Consider the following 26,748-nt stretch of genomic DNA (forward strand, 5'->3'; position numbering starts at 1 on the left):
TGGAGAGGCAATAAACTTCCTCTATTCCACCGGCTGGAGCAGTCTGTTTGTGCCATTTTGGGGTGCAGGAGATGGGGGAACCCCAACGCGCCGTCACAATAGGCATTAAGGTATTTTAGGACTATCATTTCCTACACTACAATAGACCCTGATTCAGCCAGATACTTAACCACAGTCCTAACTTCCACACAGGAATAGTCAGTGGGACAATTCACATGCTCAGAAATCTTGCTGAATTGGTAATGGTCAAAATAAAAGATTTAAACTCGTAGTCTCTTTTCAGGCAAAGGCATTAGGAGGTCAATATTTTTTCTTGATTAAGGACTGTAGAAGTGGGCCCAAGTTTTTGCAGTGTTTACACAGATGTTAAAGTATGATTTTCAAAATGTACCCAAGACTGGCCCAACTTTGGTCCCACTGACATCAGTGGGAGCAGAGTTAGGCCAATGCTGAGTGTTTCTGAAAATCCCACTTACAGTTTCTGGTTACATGATATGTTAAGGTTCTGTTCATACTGGGTTAATGAGTACTTAAACCAGGTTTTCATAAATGGTTGGCCAATTGTTAAAAAGTTCAACAGCACAACAGGTTGGTTATAAATGTGCCTTATGACCTCCTACTGATATGTTCATAACCATCTATAAAATATACTAATTGCCTGTAACATGCTTAAAATACGTACCTACCCATTACTAACTTTCTACATCTTTGTAAACGGACCCTTAATAGAAAGCGTTACTGTTCCTTTTCTTTCAATAATGCTGCTGTTTCTTTGTTCCAAATAGTCTCAGCGCTCTGAAATGTGTTTGTAGAGCAGTAGCAACTAGCAGTCCCAGCCCCGCTGCCCTATGCACTGCTCAAACACACCCCCACAGCGCGGCTCCCTGCCCCCAGATGGTTTGTTTTCTTGTGGTTAAATCATGAAGCCTGCAGAGCTGGATTCAAACCTCAACTTCGCTGCAGCCCGGCTGTGTCATCTTGGGCAGTTCTGAAGCTCTCAGGCCTGCCTGCTCAAACGCTGCCTAATTGGCGGCGGTGGGCGGCTACATACCTTGAGCAGCTGAGCCGCTGGTCCGCCAATCTCCTCGAAGGCAAAAAGTGGGCTCTGCCGGGAGGAGTTGGGCTGCTTCACAAGCGCTTGGAGAACCCGGGCTGGACGGTGCCAGAGAAGCGCCAAGTGGCTTTAGCCCAAACCTCGGGGTTGCAGCAGGGATCGCTGTGAAGACACCCGAGGGGGCGCTGCCTTCCGAGCTCCTGGACCCAGCGAGGGCGAAGCCCGGGCTGAATTCCCGCCCAATGCCCCTGGCGGCTGCCCCACGCCGTGCCCGGGAGCAGCTTCGGGCCGCGCCACTGCAGCGCGCCTAAGGGCTCCCCTGCTCTGACTGAAGCGCGTTGCCGCCGACCTGCCCCCGGGTGCCCGGTCCGCCTCCGCGCGCCGCTCAGCTGCACCAACCAGTCCAGGCGCACAGGTGCCGCTGGCTCCTCTCGGCCGAGGCGCTGCCTGGGAGCCTTGCGGGGGAGGAGGAGGGACAGTCCGGAGCTGGGCCGCGGGGCTCCCCCTGCCGGAGGAGCGCGGGAAAGCCCAGCCCAGGCAGGTGGGGGGCGGGCGAGGAGCCTCCACCCACCGCCACACGCGCCGCGGCAGCAGCCCGCCAGCACCTGGCCTCCGCCGGAGACGCACCTGCGGCGGCGGCAGCAGCGAGCGGGGCTTCGGTCCGAGCCCCTCTGCAGCGCCTGCGCCCCGGCCCCTGCCTCCGTCTTCTTCTCTGTCCGCTCGGCCGGTGCCAGCCCCCGGCTGCACCTTTCCTGAAGTCTGGGAGCCCCCACTCCGCCCCTGCTCTTCCCCATGGGGATCCGCGAGTTTCCCAACGGCCCGGCGAGGGGCAAGAGCATCACCCTGTGAGTATCGGCGCGGGCAGGGCTCCGCCTTGGTCTTGCGCCGGGAAGGGGAGCAGGGACCGGGCGGCGGGAGGTCCCGCTGAGGACCCTGGAGGGAGCCGGGGGAAGATCGGAGGGTCAGTCCCAATGGGGGAGGGTCCCACGCAAAGTTCCCGGTACCCCCATGTCCCTGGGAGGCCGGGAGCCACAAGGCGCAGGGGAGCGCTTGGCAGGGGGCGTTTACACCGCGTTAAACTTGCCCTGGAGGGAACCCGGGTGTTTGCGGGGGAGCAGCTGCCCCTTTCTTGCCCGGTAGCGAGGTGTCGGGGCAGATTAGCTGGGAGGGGAGCTTGGCCCGGGCCGTGCCCTGCCCCGCCTGGCCCCTTGCTGCGGAAGGAAAGGGGAGCTCCTCGGCCGTTCCCACTCCGTGCTCAGGTCCCTTCCCTGCCTTTCCAGTGGCATGAGGAGATCTCCAGATGTCAGCCCCAGGAGGCTGTCAGACATCAGCCCGCAGCTCCGGCAGCTCAAATACCTGGTGGTGGACGAGGCGATCAAAGAGGATTTGAAATGGTCCCGATCCGTGGAAGATCTCAACAGCGCTTCCGTGGGGCTCACTTCCATCGAGGAAAGGATTCTGCGGATTACCGGGTATTACGGCTATCAGCCCTGGGCTGCCAGCTACAAAAGTAAGTCCCTTGTTTATCGCTTCTCTTCTCACCAGCGGTAGCAACACTCCTCCCCTCCCCCCTCAACTTTGCTGCTGCTGCAGCAGCAGCCTCTTCTCGAGCTGCCTGGAGGGTGTAGGGCAGGACTTGCCTTGCACTCTGGATTTAACCTTGTCTCCTTTTTTCTGTGGCAGCTCTTCACATTGCTACTTCAGTGTCCCAGCTGATTGAAGGGATGGACAGTAATTGCCTAATTGCATTTACTATCCTCTTCTTCCCTAAACTGGATCATCTCAGCTTTGTCAGTTTTGTAGTTTTCTCTAAAATATTCTTGTTCCCTTAGTTGGGAGATTTAACTATTTTTACGTTATGAACCGATCAACATTTGTGTCTGATAGCTAATTCAGTGCTGAATGGTGGAAAAAGTTGATGTGGCACAAGGTGATGGCATTATGATGAATTCAGTACAGATTTGTGGGAGATTTAATCATTGAAGTTTCTTGTTGTTTGGAAAAATGCTAGTGGTTATGGAAAACGTGTTAGCTTTTGTAATAGGGGAGGATTTCAGTTTAGTTCTGGAATTCAATAAAAATATAAATGTTACAAATGACTGCTGTGGCATAACATCATTAAGGAAATCATTACATATAGGTTAAAGTTTTCATCTTATATTCTTGATATGATATTTAATCGCTATTAAAATGTCTTAACAGTTGAATGATTTAAAGAAATGTTTTCATTCTCTGCTAAAGGATTTAGCACTTACGGTATTCATTTTTTGCATAAAATTGGGCTTTTAGTGATTTGGTGTTAATAATATTAAATTCAGTATTAAAACATTGCTTTCTTTTTATTGATGATGCCATAAGTGAAGTATAATAATCGGCTTGTTTGTGACCATTACTTAGGTGCAATGAGGATTTTTAAACCTGTACAGTATTAGTTTTTGAAAGGACATTATTTAGTATCCTCTTCCTACTAATTTTGAAGAATCATTTGTACTTAAACTCTTAACTTTTACCTGAAATTAAAATATCTTTACCTTACCCAACACAGCTTCCCAGTAGCATGTTCATAAACTTTGGTGAGAAACTTATCATAGAGTGTACAGGCATGTAAAGCTGAGTTTCTCTTCATAAGGTGATATTTTGAAACACTTTAGTAAACCTGTTGGACATATTAGTAACATAAGAACGACCATAGTGGGTCAGACCAAAGGTCCATCTAGCCCAGTATCCTGTCTTCCGACAGTGGCCAATGCCAGATGCTCCAGAGCAGTGGTCTCCAACCTTTTTAAGCATGAGATCAGTTTTTGAATGTAAGTGCAATCTAAGTTCTGCCTCACACCCAAATACCCTGGCCCCGCCTCTTTGTGCCCCTTCTCCGAGGACCCACCCCTGCTCACTCTGACCTTCCTCCCTCCCTCCCCATTCTTCCTTCCTTTCACCAGGCTGGGGCAGAGGGTGGGGTGCTGGTTCTGGTCGTGGAGTAAGGGACTTGGAGTGTTAGAGGGACTCTGAGCTGAGCCTGGGGCAGGCAGTTGGGGTACCAGAGCGGGTTCTACGTGCAGGTTCTGGGAGGGCATTTGGATACAGGGTACTCAGGGCTAGGGCAGGGGCTTGGGGTAAAGGAGGAGGTTCATACCTGGGGTAAGATTTTGGGATGTGGGCTCCAGCTGGGCACTGATTACCTCAGGTGGCTCCTGGGTGGTGGTGCCGTGGGGCGAGGGCAGACTCACCCCTGTCCTGGCCCTGCATCATTCCCAAAAGCAGCCAGGAAACTCCATCCTAAGTCCTGTTGTGTCTCTGCTGTGGCGATAGGATACAGAGTGAGAGACGGGACACCTTGACATGAGCACCCCTTTTCTCCCTCCCCTGCCCAGAAAGCAGGATGCTCCTGAGGGGACAGCTCCAAGCCAAAGGGCAGGAGATGCACTGCAGTGGGGGGAGGGGCAGCTGAAGTGCCAGTCCTCAATAGCCTCTTGGACAAACCAGTCAGGATCACCTTTCAGGGGATCCAAGATCTACCAGTAGATCCTGATCTACTGGTTGGTGACCACTGCCCCAGAGGAAGTGAACAGAAACAGGCAATCCTCATGTGATCCCTCTCCTCTCATCCATTTCCAGCCCCTGACAAACAGAGGCTAGGGACACCATTCCTACCCATTTTGGCTACTTGTGAAATGTTCTTCCATATGTCCTCATTACCAAAGATGACTGCATGCAGTAACAGTTTTTAAGCATTCGTTTGCACTTGTGCAGAAATCATAATACTGTTTGTGACATGATAATACTGTTCCTAACATTACAATTTTCTGTTGCAAAAGCATTTTTGTTGTTTTTTTTTTTACCAGAGGATCATAATTTTTTGGGGGGAAACTGTTTTTGACAAAGTCTGTTATAATTATTAAATATATGCATATCTAATACATCCACCATTGGATTACTTGGTTGCCAATGTACTTAATAATAAAGGGGGAAGATACAAAAAAGTTATACTGTGTTTTTCATGAGCTATTAGCAACTCATTAAAACATTACTGCAGAGTGTTAAAATATGAATTAGTAGATAAAGTCATAATGGTTTTTGCATAAAACCAATTTATTATATTTTTCTCTGGTTATTACTATTCTAAGAATCTGATTTTGGTGCGCTTATTCACAGGGAGTTGTGCCTTAGTTCAAGAGCAGTCCCATAGACCTCGCTGGGACCATTCATCTATACAAAGTTATTGGTTCCTGTGATCAGACTATCTATGGGTGCCAACTTCTAAGTTGGATCCTATTGTTCCTTTCTGACACCATGACTAATAGCCCAGTTGAATTCATAGTGAGTTACTGTGGATGATCTGTCTAAAATAATAAAAGTCATTTTCAGCTGCTCAATTATAACCTATTGCTAAGATTTATAACTCCACTATAAAAGTTAATTGTGAACCAAAATTTGGCATTCAGAGTGTATTCTCTATAGCAATTTTAAAAATAAAATAATAAATGGCACTTTAGAATTATAATGGTGGGGAATAAATATACACTTTTCCGAGGATTTTTTTTTAAATCTACCTTGGAATAGTTAACTTATAACATGCATCCATTTCACAAACTAAAAAGATAACAGCAACCACTGTATTTTATAAACAGCGTTGATAGAAATGTACAAAAGATTATTTACATATCCATCTAGTGTTATTTGGCATGACTTCAATGGAGCTGCTTTGATTTACATCAGCTGGGGATGTGGCTGAAAGCATGAAAGTTAGATAAATCAGCAAAACTAAAAGGTTGGTTTTATATCAACACTCTGAAAACATTTTTTTTAAAACTCTTATTTTGGCTTATGGAAGCAGTAATGATATAAGAAGTCTTTCACATTTTAAGCAAACAGGATTAATCAAATTAGGTACTATGAACAAAAATAATTTATATTACATTTAAATTATAAACTCTTTGGATAGGAATCTTATCTTTTTTTGTGTATGTCTGTTAAAAATCTTGATACTGTTTGCATCATATAAATAATAAAGATAATGAATTGAGTGTGGGTGCTCTCAGGAAACTAGTTGGTGATCTAGATATTTTGAATATATAAATCAGATTTCATCTCCCCTCGCCCTCTTTAAGTTACCTTCAATGACACTCTTGTTAATGAATGGCTCTAAAAGATTGTGCATGTTTTGCTTATAATATTGAGCAATTCCTCATACTATTATTTAGAATCATATAGATTATCTAATTATTTAGACTTCCAGAAGTCCTTTGATAAGGTCTCTCACAAGAGGCTATTAACAAAACTAAGGAGTCATGAGACTGAAGGCAAAGTATTGTCATGAATCAAAACCTGTTTAGGAGACTGGGCTTTTGCCATAATGGAAATTGATCTATTCAGGCTAGATAAAGGGGCAAAATTATGGCAGATTAAAGTCAATGTTATAAAGGTGAACAGGTGCACATTGGGGGAAACCATTTAAATCACAGATACAGCTATGCTAACTACAGCCATCTCGATTAAGGAAAGAGACCACTGTTCCCTCAGATCTTTTCCATTCATGTGTGGATTTTTTCCATCCATGAGCAGAATAAATTTTGGTTATGTGCACCTAGATATGTGAATGTGCACCACCAGTAGAAACAAAAAACTAGTTGTGGGCACTCTGTTAATTATCGGAATAGCATTTGAATCTCTCCTGAAGAGCTGCACAAGCACCTAGTTACAAGGAATACTGAAAGATACTGGAATGTCACTTCAGATTGCTCAAAGACTTCTGTTCAAAGTGCATCTATTGTCAAAAAATAAAACAAAATTTTACGGTGCATAAGGAACAAGATGGAATGATACAAAGATAATGCAGGGACTGTTCTTTATTAGGATACTGATCCCTATTACTCAAAATTAAGAAATCATTTTAAAGTTATTTGCTGTCATAGCAACATTGTAATAACTGTTTAGTTCTGGTTGACTATTACCATTTTTTAGTAGACTCTGAGTAGACATTTTTATCTTTTTTATTTTCAGGGAAAGAAGAGGGCTAAATTCTAATCTACAGAATGGTCATTGATTTTTAACAAACAAATCAATTGCTTTGCACACTTCTTCATGCAGCTTTAATTAAATCTAATGTGTTCTGTAGTGTCTTTTATGTATATGGAGATGTGCAGAACTGTGGCCCATAAGAGTGGCTGTACAGGCTGCTGTAATTTGGGCAGGTCCTTAGGGCTGTCTCTTTATGCTGGTGACTGTAGATCAAGAAAATACAAAGGGGATATAAAACCACCTTAGCCCCAAACCTCACTCTGCGCTGCCAGCTGCAAGTTTCATATGATCTTGTGGAGGCACAACAGAGTCTCATCCCAAAATCTGTTTCGGTTGGAGGTTTCTGTATATGTTTGGAAAGGCCTGAATGGTGATGTCACAGAAAGCTGAAACTTGAGTTGCAGCTCTGTTAAATTCATATTGCATGGGGAAGAAATGCAGAATCTGAGCCTTAGGTGATTACCAAAATACTTAATCAGAAAAGTCAATTCATGATTATATTACTTATTTTGAAATCATTATCTTCCTGTTGCTGATGCAAGAGCACATAATAAAAGAAAGAAGTACGTTTCAAATAGTTAGGAGTATACTTTATAATATCTGTAATTACTTTAGTTCTGCATTTTCTACAACTTGTAGAAACAAAGTTTTAACTATATTATTCTAAATGTATGCTAACTTTTTTGCCACATTGGGAACTGTGTACAATCTGGTGATTTCTTAATTTCTATAGGCATAAATACATCTCTAAATAAAAATGGGGAATAAAGCAGCAGAATTAGGTTTTGAATTTTGTATGGCAACAGCACTTCTTACCTCTTTGTTATGTGTGCCAGAAATTAAATTTCACAGGAAATAATTCCAGTAAATAACAGGAATTTTGTACTTCTAGAAATCTCTGGATATGTAGATTTCTATGTTCAGAGCCCCCTTCTGTCCCTCTCCAGCAGTCACTTTTGGGAGAGGCTTTTTCTAGATTTAATTTTGAGAAAGAGAGGGGAACTGGTTGAGATTTTGGAAGTAAGGCAGAGTGGGTGAAAGTGGTGATGAAATGGCAGGGAACAGCAAAATAAAAGACAGTTGATTTCAGGAAGGCAGACTTCAGCAAACTCAGGGAGCTGATAGACTTGCTTCCCATAGGATGTTACCTAAGGGGAAAAACAAAAGCATTGTTTTTTCACAGAAACAGTGGTAAGGACACACGAGTAAATTTTCCCATTGCATAGGGGAATATAAGAAGTATGGTATGAGACGACCTTAGCTTAACCAGGAGACCTTCAATTATCTAAAAATATAAGAGTCCTACAAAAAGTGGAAACTAGGTCAAATTACAAAGGATGATTATAAACAAATAATACAAGTATGTAGGGACAAAATTAGAAAAGTTAAAGCACAAAACGAGATCTAACTAGCTAGAGACACAAAAGGTAACAGGAAAACTTTCTACAAATACACGAGAAGCAGAAGAAAGACCAAGGATAGGGTAAGTCCATTACTCAATGACAAGATGGGGAAACAATAGAAAATGTGGAAATGGCTGAGATGTTTAATGACATCTTTATTTTGGGGTTCTGCAAAGCAAAACGAGGGGTTCTGTGAGGAGCCGGCACTCCCCCACCCCCTCTGAAAGAGAGAGAGAGCCAGCTAGCCAGCAGAGGCATGGGCGGCAAGTTGTATGGGCTCGTGGTGCCCATGCTCCACCAATATTGGGAGCTGGAGCAGGCCCTGGCCCCCCCGCGCATCCTCCCACCCCAGCCCCAGAGTGTCTCTCCCCCGTCCCATCCTATGCAACCTTCACAGAGCTCCCACTTGCTGGCTGCTGCTGCCCTGTGCGGTGTGCTCAAACCGGTGGGCGGGGAGACGCCCGCCCATGACATAACGTCACAGCCCGGGATTTTAAAACCGCTAGGCGCTGCATTGCGCCGTGCAGCTGAATTGTGAGTTCCGAGTCTGGGGACGGAGTGCAGACTCCAGCCCCGCAAAGTGTAAGGCAGAAGGTAGAGGAAGGGCTGGGAGAGGAAGGGGCTTGTGTGGAGGGGAGAGGGGGGAAAAAAGGGGAAGGCACCAAGGGACGGGGTGGAGGAGAGACAAATGCCAGGGGGACAAGTGCAGACAATGAGGAAAAAGGCAGGAGGGGAGGTGTCAGTGGGAGGGGGACAGGTTGATGCTGGGAGGGGAGAGGGTAAGGGCATTGTGGGCTAGAGGCGGAGGTGCTGGGAGAAGGCTTGAAAGAAGGGGTGGGCATGAGGAATGCCGGGATGAAGCAAGTCCATGTTTGAGGACACAGGGGCATGAGGAGAATGGGGGTAGAGGGTGGTGAGGGGGTGGGCATCAGGGAAAAAGAGGGCAAAGGAGGCAGGGGCAGTGAGGGAAGAGGAGGCAACAGGAGGTTGCAGGAGTAAGAGAAGGTGCAAGTGCCAGGAGATTCTGGGGGTGAAGCAGAACATCTTGCGCAAGAGTTCTTCTGCAAGAACATGTCCACACTGCCATGTGCGAGCTGTGCTTTTGCACAAGAGCATCTATGGCAGTGTGGACGCGCTCTTGCCCAAGAAAGTGCCGATGGCCATTTTAGCCATAGGGCTTTCTTGCGCAAGAAATTCATGTTGCCTGTCCACACTGGCCTCTTGCGCAAGAACAGTTGTGCAAAAGGGCTTATTCCTGAGCGGGAGCATCATAGTTCTTGCACAAGAAGCCCTGATTTCATACATGAGAGGGTCAGTGTACTTGTGCAAGAACACACGGCCAGTGTAGACAGGAAGTAAGTTTTTGCGCAAGAGCGGCCGCTTTGGCGCAAGATCGTGCCAGTGTAGACACAACCAACGAGAGGGAGGGGGCAGGGGCAGAGAATCAGGGCTGGCTCAGCATGTCTGCATGGTTTGGGGGATGGTGCAGGGAAATTGAGCTCAGCTGGGTTGCAAAGTGGGGAGGTCCAGGGGTGTGGGGGGGGGGGCTGGCTCAGAGCGGCTGCAGGAGGATGGAGGTGCTGGGAACTGGGGCTAGACTCAAGGGGAGGGAGGGAAAGAGAATAGGCGCTTGGCTCAGCAGTTTTGCAGGGCTTGGGGGAGGTGAAGGGAAACGGGCTCAGCTGTGCTGTGGGGGAGGTATGCAGGGAACCAGTGCAGGGCTCAGCTGGGCTGAGGTGGATGGGGGAGGGCATACGGATCAGACGGGCAGCTCAGCTGGGCTGTGAGGGGCTGCAGGTAACTGGTGCTGCACTCCCTTGGATTGTGGGGGATGGTTTTGGGGGAGGTGCAGGGAACCAGCAGAGGTGGGCAGCTTGGTTGGGTTGCAGGGGATAGAGGTGAAAAGAAGCTTAGTGCGGAGGGAGGGGGAACCAGGAGCCCTGAAATGACCTCCCCTGGTCCAAAAATCCCTCATCTGGGACCAGTCAGGTACATAGGGTGCCAGATCAGGGAGGTCCAACTCCTACCCAAGTCCTCTCCTTGCACCCTCCCTTGTAGCCAGACATCCTACCCCCAATCTGCTCCTGTTCCCTCCCCTGGCCAGACACCCTACATCCAGCCTGCTTCTGCACCCTACCTACCACCCAGACCTTGCCCACTTCGGCCCCCCACCTCCCTTCCAGATCCTGCACCTCATCCCTATCCCGCTCCTTGGCAGCCCTGCCATCCACCCTAGCACCGCTCTGGCCCCAGCACTCTGCCTCACATCCCAGGACTCAGCACCACCCTGGCTGTGGCCCCAGCACCCTGCCATCCACGCTAGCACCCAGCAGCACCCTGTTCCTTGTCCCAGCACCCTGCCAGTCACCCTAGTGCCCAGCAGGACCATGCCCCTGACACCAGCACCCTGCCACCTGCCTGCCCCAGCACCCTGCCACCTGAGCCAGCATCCTTCTACCCAGCAGCACCCTTGCCCCAGCACCCACTGTCACTCTATCCCCTATCCCCACCAGCACATTTGGGACTACATTAGTGAAGCTTGGGGGTTTTTGGAGGGGGGTTGGGTTTTTTTGCATCTCACTTGTGTGGCCCCAAGTGACTTTTCTGTGGGTCAGTGACCCTTGACTCAAAACAGGCTCCTCACCCCTCTCATAAATAAAGACAATGCTAAAACCTTTTTGAGTTTGACATATTTTATTTAAAAATGGAGCCCGGCCAACAAGCCCCCAGTTGGAGCCAAACCCCCATCTCACTGCAGCATCATAACAGTCCTGCACCACCTGACCCCAAATCTGAGCCTATCCTACACTGGAACCCCCTGTCCTGAGCCTCTTACGTCCCCAAACTCCTATATCCCCACATCCTCAGTCTTCTGCCACAACATTCCTGCATCATCCACACATCACAAATCTGTGTCCTGAGCCCATCATATTCACAACCTTCTTGTCCTGAGTCCCTCACATATCCAGGCCAGACTCCTGCACCCTCCCATCCACAAGCCCATGGCTTGCTCAGCACCCCAACCTTCCACCTGAGCCCAACACTCCTGAGCCTGGAGCCCCCTCCCTGAGCCAACATCCCCTTCTCCTGCATCCAAATTCCCTCCCAGAGCTTGTACTTCTCACCCCTTCTCACACCCAAATCCCTCATTCCCACCCCAGAGCCCGCATCTCCTGTCTCAACTTAGTGAGAGTGTATAAGGGCTGGGGATAGCAAGTGATGGAGAGGAGGGGAACAGAGCGGATGAGGCCTCAAGGAACAGAGGTGGGGGGTCTTGGGGAAATAATGTGATTTTCATGCATTGGTGGGGATTTTCATGAATTGGTGGGTCCCTCTCCTCCCCTCCCCCCCCCTTTTTTTGCTTGACAAACCTAGGGGTTCCTTGAAATTCTGAAAAGCTGAAAAGGGTTCCTCGGCCAAATAAAATTGGGAAACACTGATCTAAGCCATTAGTGGTTATTTTTGAAAAGTCATGGAAGATGGGGAGTGATTCCAGAGGACTGGAAAAGCAGATGTAGTGCCCATCTGTAAAAAGGGAAATGAGGACAACCAGGGGAATTACAGACCAGTCAGCTTAACTTCTGTATCAGGAAAGATAATGGAGCAAATAATAAAGCAATCAATTTGCAAACATCTTTTGGAAGACAAGGTGATAAGTAATAGTCATCATGGATTTGTCAAGAACAAATCATGTCAAACCAACCCAATGGTTTTCTTTGAACGATAACAAGCCTTGTGGATAGGGGGAAGTGGTAGATGTGGCATAACTTGATTTTTATTAAGGCTTTGATACAGTCTCATGTGATCATCTCATAAATAAACCAGGGAAATGCATTTTAGAAGATACAGTACTGCTATAAGGCGGGTGCAAAACTGGTTGGAAAACCATTCCCAGAGAGTAGTTATTAATGTCATGCTGGAAGGGCATAATGAGTGGGGTCCCCCAGAGATCAGTTCTGGGTCTGGTTCTGTTCAATATTTTCTTCAACAATTTAGATAAGGGGTGGGCTAAAGGGCCTTTATGGACTGGATCCGGCCCACCAAGCGAGTTGATCTAGCCCACGGAGGCCCTGCCACTCTCCCCCTCCCCAGCCCCAGGCCAATCAGGGCCTGGGAGTGGGGGAAAGCATGCAAAGTCTCCTTCTACCCTGCCCTTGCCCTGTGAGGAGCGTACAGCACTTAGAAGTGCCACATGCTCCTGGCAGGGCGGGAGGAGACTTTGCACACTTCCCCCCTGCCCTCAGGCCAATCAGAGCTTGTGAACAGAAGGGGGAGCATGCAAAGTCTTCTCCCACCCTGCAAGAGGTCCAGCACTTCTAAGCACCATGCACTCCTTTCAGGATGGGGCAGGCTAAGAGGAGACTTTGTGCACTCCCACCCCCAGGCCAATCAGGGAAACATTTGAAGTCTCCTCCCACCCTGTAAGGAGCTAAGCACTTAGGACTCTTGCTACATTTCAGAAGCAGAAGTGCTGCGGGGAGCCTGGGGTGAGCTGGGGACTCAAGCAGTCCCCCGCTGGCTCCGCACTCCCTGTTTTTGAAATATACAAAAGCACATTTCAAAAGCAAAGCACTGCTGGGAGCATGGGGCTAGCTCCCAGGGCTCTTGTACATTTCAAAAGCAGGGCACACGGGGCCAGCGGGGAACTACTTAAGTCTCCCACTGGCCAAGCTCCCTGCAGTGCTTTCCACCTTTGAAATGTAACAAGAACTGGCAGGGATCTTGCTACATTTCAAAGGCAGAGGCGCGCTCATCGACTAATCAAATAGTCAGTGCAAATTACACCGTCTATCTGATTAGCTGAATAATCTGAATTTAACATCCTGAACAAGGGGGATACCTATAAAGACAGAACAAGAAGCCCTGGTCTTAAATTGCAGTAATGGAGGTTTATGTTGAACATTAGGAAAAACTTGCTAACTGTAGGATGGTCAAACACTGGAATAAATTGCCTAGGGAGGTTGTGGAAGCTCCATCATTGGAGATATTTAAGAGCAGGTTAGACACACACCTGCCAAGGATGGTCTAGATAATATTTAGTCCTGCTGTGAGTACAGGGGACTAGACTAGATGACCACTCGAGGTCCTCATCCATTTCCATGTTTCTATGTTTCTATGGTCTATAACACTTTACAAGAACATGTATTGTAGTTTCTCTATATAATACAAATGCATCAGAAATACAGTCTCTAAATGTAATGCTGAAATCATTGCACAAGGGAAAATTGAACCCTTCCCCCCTCTCTCCATTTATCCCTCTGATAGAGCATTTCTGGCTCAAAAAATTAAATTGAAATATTCCTTCCTGGCACACTTTAATACAAAGAATAGTATGTAAATAAATATTGAAGTAGAAAAGTATTTGGGTGAAATCCTGACTCCAGTGAAGTCTGTGGGAGTTTTGGCTTTAACTTCTGCAGAACCAGGATTTCACTCTCCAGGTTAGGTCTTTGAATTTGCCTGCTAGGTCGACTGTTTCTTAGTGCTGTGCACTGAACATCTGTTCCTAAGGCAACTGCATGCAATTACACCTACCCATACATTTTAAAAAAAAGATCCTGAACTCTATTGAAGAACTCTATTTAAATATAGAATAATTTACTACTTTAACAGATGTGCAAATTTAATTTTGTTTCATCCTTCACTTGCAATTTAAATACTATTTCATATTTTGTCCTGAGATTAGTGAGGAATATTTCTTTTTCCCTGTGGATGCTAAATACACTCTGTTTTTAAGAGGAATGGGGAAAGAATATGTAGACAAACATGTATACACCCACTCTTTCTTTCTCACTCATTAACTCTATCTGAGAGCAAAAATGAAATTTTCTAATTGGCACATCCAAGGAAACAATCAATAATACACTGAAAAATATATTAATCAACATAGCAACTCCTCAAGTGTGTCTAACGTATTTTAAACAGAGGAATCAGGCCACATCAATTAGTATGTGAACGAAAGCATTAAATGTTAAAGATAAATAGGCTTGACCTTTTCATAGCCTATTCCGGAGTAGGATGGTAGAAATAATGGAATTCTTTGCAGAAAGAAATAGAGATGAGGATGGTGGGTAGTAGGAGAGCATTAAAATGTTCTGGAAGAAATTCAAAATGGCAAAAAAAGGCAAGACAAATTTTAAATATACTGTAATTTTATGTGACTTGTTGGATTTTGGTTATTCTTAAATCTATCTAGCCCCAAAAAGTGTAAATAATATACAGTGTGTGTCTTGGAGGAATGTCTAATTCAAGTTTAAAGTCTGCCTAATGAAGACTGCTTGGCTGTTCAGATTAATGCATTAACCTCTGTCCTTCCAGATTTTATTTTAAAGACCTAATCTTTCAGTCTTTACTCTGGTGAAATTCTGGTGAAGTTGATGGGAGTTTTTCTTGATCGAGGAAAAGAGTGAGCCTCCACTGTATTTAGGTCCTAAATGAAAATGAGTTTTCTGGTCGAATTGTAGTCCTTAATCAATTCCTGACCTCCACACAGTTTACTAGGGAAGCATTCACAAAGCTCCACACATGAATGGAAGAACAGAGGTGTTAATGTGTCAGGACAGTGGTGAATTGGCAGGATTCTGGAGGAGAACACTGTAATGTGCCTGCTTGTACAATGTTTGGTTTCAACTGAAGCTTTTTGCTTTCTTGATAAGCACCAGGTACTATTATAATACCAGATTATTGTCCCATGTTCTGGTGGCTTTGTGCCCCTCAGGAAGTGCAAAGTGGCAGGAATCTGATCTCAGTTGGCCATCTGAGAATTCCCCTGGATGTGCTCAGCTAATGTAAACTATGATAGCCAGCTCCCGTGTCAGCTGACTCCCCTTTCCTCCCTATGCAGAGGAGTGGGACATTGTGTGCTTGTGCTCTGACAATCCTTCACAAGCCTGTGTTCCCTTAGGGACCATAACCATCAGGTGTAATTATGGCAGTCTAGTGGCCACTTTAATTCATGCTGGGCTGAAGTTACTTGAGAGCCAGGGAACTATAATTGACTCCCTGGCTGGTCCCACCCTCTCCTTTTCTGAGCAGGTCTTGGTGTTGAGCATGACCGCTGAGGGGGGAGGGAATGCAAAGGGGGCAATTGCCCCAGGGCCTGGCAATTCTAAAGGGCCTGGGACTCCTGGCCACCTCTACTACGACAGTGGCAGCTGGAGCCCTGGGCCATTTAGAATTGCCACCAGAGCACCAAGTGGCACATTGCAGAGACCCGCGTCGTGCACTCCAGCCAGCTCTAAGGGCCAGCAGAGGGCTGCTCCAGTCCTACCCCTTCTGACTGAGGCCCCACCTGTTCCAGGAGAGGAGAAGAGAGGAGGAGGAAGGGAGACAGAGACAGACAAGAAGCCCAGCAACGATCTTGTTGGTTTGCCTGATGTTGCGTTTTTTGGATGAGAGGATAATTGGCTGAATGACATTAACCAAAATCACTTACATTGTTAATAGCCAGAATTTTGCCTTTAAATTAAATTTAGATCAAGGAACTTATCCCAGGCTTTGCGTGGATGTGGGAGGCATTGTTAAGCCTTACGTATTTCCAATATCCTGTCCTGGGGACAAGACACAGTAGTTCCTCCCGCTGAATGGCTGTGTAGTAACAGGATGTATGAAAGGACATTGGATTTCATGATAGCTTCTTTCACTTCACATCTGTCTTTTTTAAACAGTGTAAGGTTGAACCACTTGGGCTGCCATCCAACTATTCTCAGTACATTGCACTGCTACACTCCCATTGGCAGCCAAGTTTAATAGAAAAGAAAAAGAACTACATAGGATTGAATATAATGGGGATCTTGAGTGTTTGACACTGGAGCTTTAGTCTTTTTTTCTATTTGTTTACAGACATAATAATTCTGCCGTCTTATTAGAAAGATTTTAATAGGTAACTTCTTTATGGGAGAAATTTAGAACTTTAATTAGGACATTTATTTTTGCCTGCTATTGAGTTAAATATTTTTTCCTATAATGCCGTGTTTATAAATTCTTGGGATTAATAGGTAAACACAGTTTAAATTTCATACTGTTTTCACTTCCTACTTCTTTTATCACTTTCGTTGTATTTCTGTTAGTCGTGAAAAAATGGGGATATTATCCAGTGGCCAAAGTAATACCTGTACATTCTCCTTTCTGGGACTCTAAAGTGATATTTCTCTAGTGCATGATGTGTCCACTTTGTTTTAAAAGGAGTTTAACTCAATTTATCTTTGATGTAACTTCGTTTCGTTCACTGGACTGATGTGTATGTTTTAGAATCTGTCTGTTTGTTCAAGAACACCACCTGAACGGTAAGAGCTAGGACCGTGAAATTCAGTGCATAGCTTCCTCTTATCATAACTTAAAGCAAGGTAAGGATTTGGTTGTGCCAGGAAACAGTGATGTGCCTGGAATGGGATAGCTGCTCATAAATCCATACAAAAAAAGACAGAATCACCAGGAAGGTGAAAGGGGCAGGCTGGGGGCATGTCCACTCCCATCCAGAACTGCCCCAGCTCCAAACCTCCCACCCCAATCACCCTTTAAGGGGTGGGGCTGAAGCTCACTCTCCCCAATTAATATGGGATCATTGCTGGCTGTTCCCCTTCCTCAGGGAGTGAAGGGACAGTGCATTTTTTCCTTCATTCTTCACTCTGGCTGGGGAGCACAGGGAGCAGACTAACCTGGACCTGACCCAACCAGGGCACATGCACCCGTTCTCTGGCTTTGCTCACTGGAGCTGCAACGGTGATGGAGAAGTGCTTCTCACCTGGACCCAAGCTGCTATGGTGAGAGAGGGCTGGGGTACTCCTCTCTCTTTGGGGCAGCCTGCATACTGAATCCCTCATCCACAGCCCCACCTCTGAGCAGTGATTTAAATGAAAAAAAACCCCCAAAATTTAATTAGGTGAAGGACCCTAACAATGCCACATAAATATTTCAGATCCCTTTCAATCAAGATTCTACAGATGAATATGGCATCATCTGTGAGAGCAAGAACCTCCCATGCCTAGCTACTAGAGAATGTGGCAGGAGCGACCGGGGCTAGTACAAGGCTGTGATATTACTTCCTATCCTGCCCTCCTGCTCAAATCCTAAGGTGCTCATTTCCATCTGAGTACTGAAGAGCAGCAGAAGATTGTAATGAAGGGCAATAACAAGCTGAGATGATGGGTCGACCTGAGCAGCAGGGGTTGCAGCTGAATGCTGTCACCATTTCTCAGTGTCTGAGAACACCCACTCAGAGCAGATGAAAGTCCTTTACCTACGGTTTTTTTTTTTTTAAATGTGCCACTTCCCTTCCCTAAGGACAAGCGTCTTACCTGATATGACAGGCTCTGAAAGCTCCTGGGTACCTTGAGTGACTGGCACATGCAACCTGAGGTGAAAATGAAACTTAGCCATCCACTGTGGTAATTCTGTAAATATTATTCAATTAACCCTGTGTAGTCTTCCAAAAAAGCGCTAGGGCCAAAGGAAGGATTTGACAATGGGTTGGATAAACCTTCTTTGCAGTTGGTTGGCAAGTATGAGGGAACTGAGGCAGGATCTCAGTTTTCATTTTTATACTGTACTTAGATCAGACACACCCATCAGTGCATCAGACACTAAGTACAAATCAGGCAGACTGGAACTAAGAAGCTTCACTTTCCACACCTAGTTTTCAGGTTGTCTCAGGTGAGTGAGCAGTAGGATCTGTCCAACCCTATTCATATAATTTTCTTGCTATCAGAGTGTGTCCCTTAGGTATGGTATTGGCATCTCTGATAACATTTCACTCTTCCAGGTACAGTGTCAGCTTCTTGTCTTGGACCTGAAGGTGGTCCCTAGTTTTCCCCCTCATTCTTCTGTCTCAGTTTCTCCCTCTCCTTCCCCTCCTTTGTCTAACACTCCTCTCTTCTCCTCTCAACTGCCAATATATTTTCCCTTCTTCTGTTCAGCGATTGCATCTATCACTGTGGTACCCTCTGTCTCATGATAGCCAGCTGCACTGCACAGTTATAGAAAGCAATACACAGGAGGAAGAACTATGAGCCTCCATCTAGGGAGAGGATAGAGAACATACAGCCAGCACTGGCAACACAGAAGGGTAGGAATAAACAGCCACTAGCACACAATGACAAGTGAGGTGAGTGTGGCATCTCCTGTCTTCCAAGACTGTGAATCCTGAGCATAAAGCCACAGAGGGCAAAGTACATAAGAACATAAAAGTGGCCATACTGGGTCAGACCAAATGTCCACCTAGCCCAGTCTCCTGTCTTCCAACAGTGGCCAATGCCAGATGTCTCAGAGGGAGTAAACAGAACAGATCCAGAATGATCCCTCCTGTCATCCATTTCCAGTCTCTGACAAATTGCGGGTAGGGACACCATTTCTACCCATCCAGGCTAATAGCCATCAATGGACCTAACCTCCATGAATTTATCTAGTTCTCTTTTGAACCCTGTTATAAAGGCCTGGACTTCACAACATCCTCTGGCAAGGAGTTCCACGGGTTGATACTGAGCTGGGTGAAAAAACCCTTCCTTTAGATTGTGTTAAACTTGCTCCCTATTAATTTTATTTGATGACCCCTAGTTCTTATATTCTGGGAACAAGTAAACAATTTTTCCTTATTCCCTTTTTCCATATCGGTCATGATCTTATAGACCTCTATCATATCCCCCATAGTCTCCTCTTTTCTAAGCTGAAAAGTCCCTGTTTTTTTAATTTCTCTTCATATGGGACCTGTACCAAACCCCTAATCATTTTTATTGCTCTTCTCTGAATCTTTTCCAGTGCCAATATGTCTTTTTTGAGATGAGGCAACCACATCTGTATCAGTGTTCCCTCTAAACTGTGCAGTTGCACAGCTTCACAGGTAATTAATCAGCCCCACCCAGTCAGAGACTCAGGGGATCCATGCAGGGATCTGACTAACTGGGTGGGGCTGATTAATCATTTGTGAAGCTGTGCAACTGCACAGCTTAGAGGGACCACTGATCTGTATGTAGTATTCAAGATGTGGGCATATCATAGATTTATGTAGAGGCAATAAAATATTCTCTGTCTTATTGTCTATTCCTTTTTAATGATCCCTAAGGTTCTGTTTTCTTTTTTGACTGCTGCTGCACATTGAGTGGACGTTTTCAGAGAACTATCCACAATGACTCGAAGATGTCTCTCTTGAGTAGTTATCGCTAAATTAGTTCCCACCATATTGTATGTATAGTTGGGATTATTTTTTCCAATTTGCATTACTTGACATTTATCAACATTAAATTTAATTTGCCATTTTGTTGCCCAATCACTTAGTTTTTGAAGAGCTCTTTTTGAAACCCTTCACAGTCTGCTTTGGTCTTAACTATCTTGAGCAGATTAGTATCATCTCCAGATTTTGCCACCTAACTGTTTATCCCTTTCTCCAGATAATTTATAAATGGGTTGAATAAGATTGATCCCAGTACGTACCTTTGGGGGACACTACTAGTTACCCCTCTCCATTCTGAAAACTTACCATTTATTCCAGGGGTGGGCAATAATTTTTGCCTGGGGGCCACTTCAAAATTTTTTGAAGTAGCCCTGGGCCACCCCTGAAGGGGCAGGGCCTAAACAAGAAGGGGTGGAGCATGGTCTGGGGGTGCAGGAGCCTGTTTGCCCCCCCTTCCCACTAGGCACCTATGCCCTGGAAGAGGCTTGGCATGCTCCCTCACCCCCAGGCCAATCAGATCCTGGCAATGGGGGAGTGCAAGAAGCCTCCTCCCACCCTGCGAGGAGCCCGTGGCACTTTGAAGTGCTGCAGGCTCCTCCCAGGGCCGGGGCAGTATGAAGGAAGCTTCACGCAGCTCCCCCACCCTTAGGCCCTGATTAGTGGGGGAGCATGAAAAGCCTCCTCTGTTCTCCCCTCTCCTTCTTCCCTTCCAGCCCCCTCTCCGCCCCGCCCCTCCCCCCCCCCCGTGAGCAGAGCGCAGTGCTTCAAAGCACCATGTGCTCCTAGTGGGGCAGGAGGAGGCTTCATGTGCTCCCCGCCCCCAGGCCATTTAGGGCCTGGGGGGACGAAGGAGCAGCCAGGCCTCTGTGGGCTGGATCCATTCGCTTGGCGGGCCAGATCTGTCCTACGGAGGCCGTTTTGCCCACCTCTGGTTTATTCCTACCTTTTGTTTCCTGTAACCAGTTATCATTCCATGAGAGGACCTTCCCTCTTATCCCATAACAACTAACTTTACTTAAGAGCCTTTGATGTTGAGGGATCTTATAGAATCATAGAATCATAGAATAATAGGACTGGAAGGGACCTCGAGAGGTCATCGAGTCCAGCCCCCCGCCCTCAAGGCAGGATCAAGCTCCGTCTACACCATCCCTGACAGATGTCTATCTAACCTGTTCTTAAATATCTCCAGAGAGGGAGATTCCACCACCTCCCTTGGCAATTTATTCCAATATTTGACCACCCTGACAGTTAGGAATTTTTTCCTAATGTCCAATCTAAACCTCCCCTGCTGCACTTTAAGCCCATTACTCCTTGTCCTGTCCTCAGAAACCAAGAGGAACAAATTTTCTCCTTCCTCCTTGTGACACCCTTTTAGATATTTGAAAACCGCTATCATGTCCCCCCTTAATCTTCTTTTTTCCAAACTAAACAAGCCCAGTTCATGAAGCCTGGCTTCATAGGTCATGTTCTCTAGACCTTTAATCATTCTTGTCGCTCTTCTCTGTACCCTTTCCAATTTCTCCACATCTTTCTTGAAATGTGGCGCCCAGAACTGGACACAGTACTCCAGCTGAGGCCTAACTAGTGCAGAGTAGAGCGGCAGAATGACTTCACGAGTTTTGCTTACAACACACCTGTTGATACAACCTAGAATCATATTTGCTTTTTTTGCAACAGCATCACACTGTTGACTCATATTCAACTTGTGGTCCACTATGACCCCTAGATCCCTTTCTGCCATGCTCCTTCCTAGACAGTCGCTTCCCATCTTGTATGTATGGAACTGATTGTTCCTTCCTAAGTGGAGCACTTTGCATTTCTCTTTATTAAACCTCATCCTGTTTACCTCTGACCATTTCTCTAACTTGGTAAGGTCATTTTGAATTATGTCCCTATCCTCCAAAGAAGTTGCAACCCCACCCAGTTTGGTATCATCTGCACACTTAATAAGAGTACTCTCTATCCCAATATCTACATCATTGATGAAGATATTGAACAGTACGGGTCCCAAAACAGACCCCTGAGGAACTCCACTTGTTATCCCTTTCCAGCAGGATTTAGAACCGTTAACAACAACTCTCTGACTACGGTTATCCAGCCAATTATGCACCCACCTTATCGTGGCCCTATCTAAGTTATATTTGCCTAGTTTATCAATAAGAATATCATGCGAGACCGTATCAAATGCCTTACTAAAGTCTAGGTATATGACATCCACCGCTTCTCCCCTATCCACAAGGCTCGTTATCTTATCAAAGAAAGCTATCAGATTAGTTTGACATGACTTGTTCTTCACAAACCCATGCTGGCTATTCCCTATCACTTTATTACTTTCCAAGTGTTTGCATACGATTTCCTTAATTACCTGCTCCATTATCTTCCCTGGGACAGACGTTAAACTGACCGGTCTATAATTTCCTGGGTTGTTCTTATTCCCCTTTTTATAGATGGGCACAATATTTGCCCTTTTCCAGTCTTCTGGAATCTCCCCTGTCTGCCATGATTTTTCAAAGATCATAGCTAAAGGCTCAGATACCTCCTCTATCAGCTCCTTGAGTATCCTGGGATGCATTTCATCAGGACCTGGTGACTTGCTGACATCTAACTTTCCTAAGTGATTTTTAACTTGTTCTTTGTGTATCCTATCTTCTAAACTTACCCTCTCTCTGCTTGTATTCACTACGTTAGGCACACCTCCAGACTTCTCGGTGAAGACCGAAACAAAGAAGTCATTGAGCATCTCCGCCATTTCCAAGTTCCCTGTTACTGCTTCTCCCTCCTCGCTAAGCAGTGGGCCTACCCTGTCCTTGGTCTTCCTCTTGCTTTTAATGTATTTATAAAAGGTCTTCTTGTTTCCCTTTATGCCTGTAGCTAGTTTGATCTCATTTTGTGCCTTTGCCTTTCTAATCTTGCCCCTGCATTCCCGTGTTGCTTGCCTATATTCATCCTTTGTTAGTTGTCCTAGTTTCCATTTTTTATATGACTCCTTTTTAATTTTGAGATCATGCAAGATCTCCTTGTTAAGCCAAGCTGGTCTTTTGCCATATTTTCTATCTTTCCTACACAGCGGAATTGTTTGCTTTTGGGCCCTTAACAACGTCCCTTTGAAATACTTCCAACTCTCCTCAGTTGTTTTTCCCTTCAGTCTTGCTTCCCATGGGACCTTACCTACAAGTTCTCTGAGCTTATCTTGTCAAAGACTTTCTGGAAATTAAAGTACACTATATGGATCCCCCTTGTCCACATGTTTGTTGACCCCCCTCAAAGAACTCTAGTAGATTAGTAAGGCATGATTTCCCTTTACAGAAACCATGTTGACTTTTACCCAACAAATTATGTTCATCCATGTGTCTGACAATTCTATTCTTTACTGTAGTTTCAACTAATTGGTGCAGTACTGACGTTAGACTTACTGTTCTGTAATTGCAAGGATCACCTCTATATCGTCGTCTATTGCAAAACATAGGAAAACCAGGAAAGACAACCTTTATTTCTTTTCAGCCTTTAGGTATATCACTTTTACAAAAGAATTAAGGAAGGAAAAGTTATCATAGCTCTTGCCAATCATTTATTCTAGTCCGTCCCAGTGAACAGTATGGTATTTTCTGCTGAACCAAGCCTTACAGTACTGCATAAACAATCGCTGTAACTCACTGGTCTCTGTGGGATAGATGTCCCCCTCTGTGCGTAATTTACAGAAAATGTGATTCTGCTACAAATGCTAACTACAGAATCTTAGTTCTTAGTTCAAGCGGTAGAAACCAGACGTCTCTATTTCAGCACCCAGTGTCGGCCAAGGTGGTGTCCATCACATATGGTTAGCGTGTATTATTTAGAATAAAAAAAACTCCATTGAATGCAAACAATAATTTGCATCGTGTCAATTAGGAGAGTGGAAGTGAATGGGTTAAAAATCAGACAGAGGAGAAAAAAATCTGAGAAGGATCAATATCTTACTATACACCAATGGCCTAGAGGACAGACTACAGAGCAAATTGTGTTCTGTCACAAAAGCACCATAATGAGGAGGCCTAGCTGATCACAAAAAGGCTATTCCAAAAGCACAGAGAGAAATGGGGCATTTGTGGCTTACACAACTTTGCATAAAATGTGTGAATTAATGAGAATAAGGTTGAAAATGGTAAATAGGGGTTGTTTCTGAATGGCAACAAGCTAAAACTCACTGATTAATTTTTGTTATTTATTACAAGGTCTATACAGACTCTAGGAACTAATACAAATAATGGCAAAATGCATGCAAAAACATAGCCTTGGAACAAAAGATTGTATTGTTCAGTAAATGTAGTTGCCCATTTAACATTTAAGAATAAAATATAAATCACAGAATCATAAAAGTGTAGTGCTGGAAGAGAGCTTAAGAGTTCATCTAGTCCATCTAATGATGCTATTATTAAATATACCCAGACTCACTCTTACAGCTGCTTATCCAGCCTGTTCATAAAAATCTTCAGAGACAGGGTTTCCACAGTCTGTCGTGGGAGCCTATTCCAGAATTTAACTATCCTTATAGTTAGAAAGTTTTTCCTTGTATCAAATCTAAATCTCCTGTGCTGCAGATTACTACTTGTCCTACCTTCAGTGAACAGGGAAAACAATCACTGGGCTCATTATAGCAGACCTTGATATATCTGAAGATTATCAGCTTTCCCCTTAGTCTTCTTTTCTCAAAACTAAACATTCCTAGCTTTTTAAATTTTTCCCTCACAGGTCAGGATTTTTAAACCTTTTATCATTTTTGGACTCTTTCCAGTTTGTCCACCTCTGTCTTAAAGTCAGGCACTCACAATGGCTGAGGCTTTACCAATGTTGAGTGGAGCAGAACAGTTATCTCCCATGTCTGTCTTCTAACACTTCTGTAAATATATCCAAGTTATTAGCATTTTTCACAAATGTATTCACATTGTTGTCTCCATTTTTAATTTGTGATCCACTATAACACCCAGATACTTTTCAGTAGTACCATACCAATCCAGTTATTCAACTGGATATTTTATATTTTGTGTTTTGATTTTTCCCTTCCTAATTGTAGCATTTTGCGTGTTTCTTTATTTAATTGCATTTTCTGGATTTCAGGCCAGTTCTCCAATTTTTTTCAATCCTTCCCAGCTTGTTGTCTGGGATTTATTGTAAATCTGCAGATTTTGTAATCATATTCTCCACTCCATTGTCCAATTCACTAAGGGAAATGTTGAAAAGTACATACCCAAAACAGCCCCCTGCTGCATCTCTGTAGGTATACATCTTCCCTGTTGGACACTGAACAATTGATACCTTTTGAGTATGGTCTTTCAACAATTCTGCCCTCTCTTCACAATAATTTCATTTAAACAATATTTCCATAGTTCCTGACAAACCCATATTGCTTATTTCTTATCAATCTATCATTCCCTGTGTGCTTAACAAATGGATTATTTCATAATTTGTTCCAGTATTTTTTTCAGAGATCGACATTAGGCTGATTAATCTATGACTCCCTGGGTCCTCTGTTCCTTTTTTTAAAGATTGGTACTATCTTTGCACTTGTCCAGCCCTCTGGGATTTCACCTGTCCTCTGTGAATTCTCAGAAATAATCACAAACTGTTCCAAGATTGATTCAGCTGGTTTCTTAAGTACTCTACAGTCAATTTTGCCAGTCCCCAATGTCTTCAATATACCTCACTTACCTGCAAGGGCAATGCATGAGGGAAGACCAAGGGGACACATAACCTCCATCCCCCCAAACTTTGTGGGTGAGAAGGATAAGGAGCCAGAGCTTCTGTGTGGTCTTGGGAACTACTGGGGGGGGTGCCCTAGTGCCCATAGCAGGGGTTGCCCTCCTCACACACAGCAGCAGTGGACAGGGAGTGGAGCAACATGGCTCTGCTCTCCTGGCTCCTGGCTGCATCCTTCTGACTACTCCCCTGCACTCACCAGTGGAAAATGGAGCAACACGGCCTGGAGCTGTGGGAGCAGAATGAGCTAGGACCATGTCGCTTTGCTTTATCTCACCTCCACCAGTGAGTGCAGGGGGTCCTGACCTCTGCTGCTGGTACCTGGACCCACACTAGACCCCTGAGACACGTTGCTCGGAGAAGAGGGTTTGGGGAAAGAGGCAGAGTGAGGGTGGAACAGGGATGAGGTGGGGAAGCAGGTGGAGCAAGGGCAGGAAGATGCGGGGAAGGGCCTGAGGCAGAGGGTCCCAGTCCTCTCCCGGGCTAGGGCTGGTGCAGGGCAGATTCCAGTGGGGAGGCAGTCACAGGATTGGCCCCTCCCCTGTGTCCTTCCTTTCCAGTCACTCTTGCTGCTTTGTGTATTTTTAAATTGTTCTTTTCCCTATTCTGGCTTGTGTTCCTTCCCCCTTTTTATTAATATTATTTTGATTAAGCCTCTAGTTACAATAAATCTTTTTAGTGAAGACTAAAGCACAATAGGCATTAAACAACTCAGACTTCTGGATGTATTCCGTTGTCAGTTCTCCTCTACCACTTAGTAGTAAACCTTTGTTTTTCTCTTGCTTCTGATGTATTTAAAGGACCTCTTCTTATTGCCTCTTATTTCCCATGCTCAATGTAACTCAATTTGTACCTTTGCCTTTTTGATTTTGTCCCTCCATGCTTGTGCTATTCTTTTGTATTCCTACTTAGCAATGTGTCCATTATTCCACATTTCGTAGAATTATTTTTTTATTTTCAAGTTAATCAGTAGCTATGTTGGTCTTTGATTATTTGTCTCATCTTTCCTTTGCATCACAATAGATTGCAGTTGTGCTTTTAATACTGTCTCTGAGAAACTGTCAACTCTCCTGACCTCTTTTTCCCCCAAGATTTTCTCCTGAAGGGAACTTATCTGCCAGTTCTCTGAGTTTTTGTCTGCTTTTTTGGAGTCTATTGTCCTTTTTCTGCTGCTCATATCTTCCTTTATGTAGAAACATGAAATCTGTCATTTCATGATCACGTTCACTCATAATGTCTTTACTCCTCAGATTCCCAACCAGTTCCTCCCTGTTAATCATTATCCAGTCTAAAATGGCAATTTCTGTAGTTACTTCCTCTAGCTTCTGAAAAAAAGAAGTTGTCCTCAATATATTCCAAGAGATTATTGGACACTT

General features: G+C 45.1%; 1 protein-coding gene and 1 long non-coding RNA gene across 5 annotated transcripts in view; one reads left to right on the forward strand and one right to left on the reverse strand.

Annotated features, from left to right (window-relative positions):
* Window positions 1-2,540, reverse strand: part of LOC142827973 (uncharacterized) — a 147,814-nt gene extending 145,274 nt beyond the window's left edge. For 2 of the 3 annotated variants that reach the window (XR_012902808.1, XR_012902807.1), the window contains exon 1: window positions 1,052-1,177. This is a non-coding gene — a long non-coding RNA (uncharacterized LOC142827973). Of the gene's footprint in view, window positions 1-1,051; window positions 1,178-2,410 lie in introns of those variants that run through there. The other variant, XR_012902809.1, reaches the window with a different exon arrangement.
* Window positions 1,669-26,748, forward strand: part of SLC35F3 (solute carrier family 35 member F3) — a 249,677-nt gene continuing 224,597 nt past the window's right edge. For both annotated transcript variants that reach the window (XM_025184108.2, XM_075924762.1), the window contains exons 1-2: window positions 1,669-1,899; window positions 2,335-2,564. In XM_025184108.2, the coding sequence (XP_025039893.1) occupies window positions 1,847-1,899; window positions 2,335-2,564 (283 nt within the window). In that variant the 5' untranslated portion in view covers window positions 1,669-1,846. The remainder of the gene's footprint in view (window positions 1,900-2,334; window positions 2,565-26,748) is intronic.

The sequence above is a fragment of the Pelodiscus sinensis genome, chromosome 3, assembly GCF_049634645.1.
Source record: "Pelodiscus sinensis isolate JC-2024 chromosome 3, ASM4963464v1, whole genome shotgun sequence".
In the NCBI taxonomy this organism is placed as follows: domain Eukaryota; kingdom Metazoa; phylum Chordata; order Testudines; family Trionychidae; genus Pelodiscus; species Pelodiscus sinensis.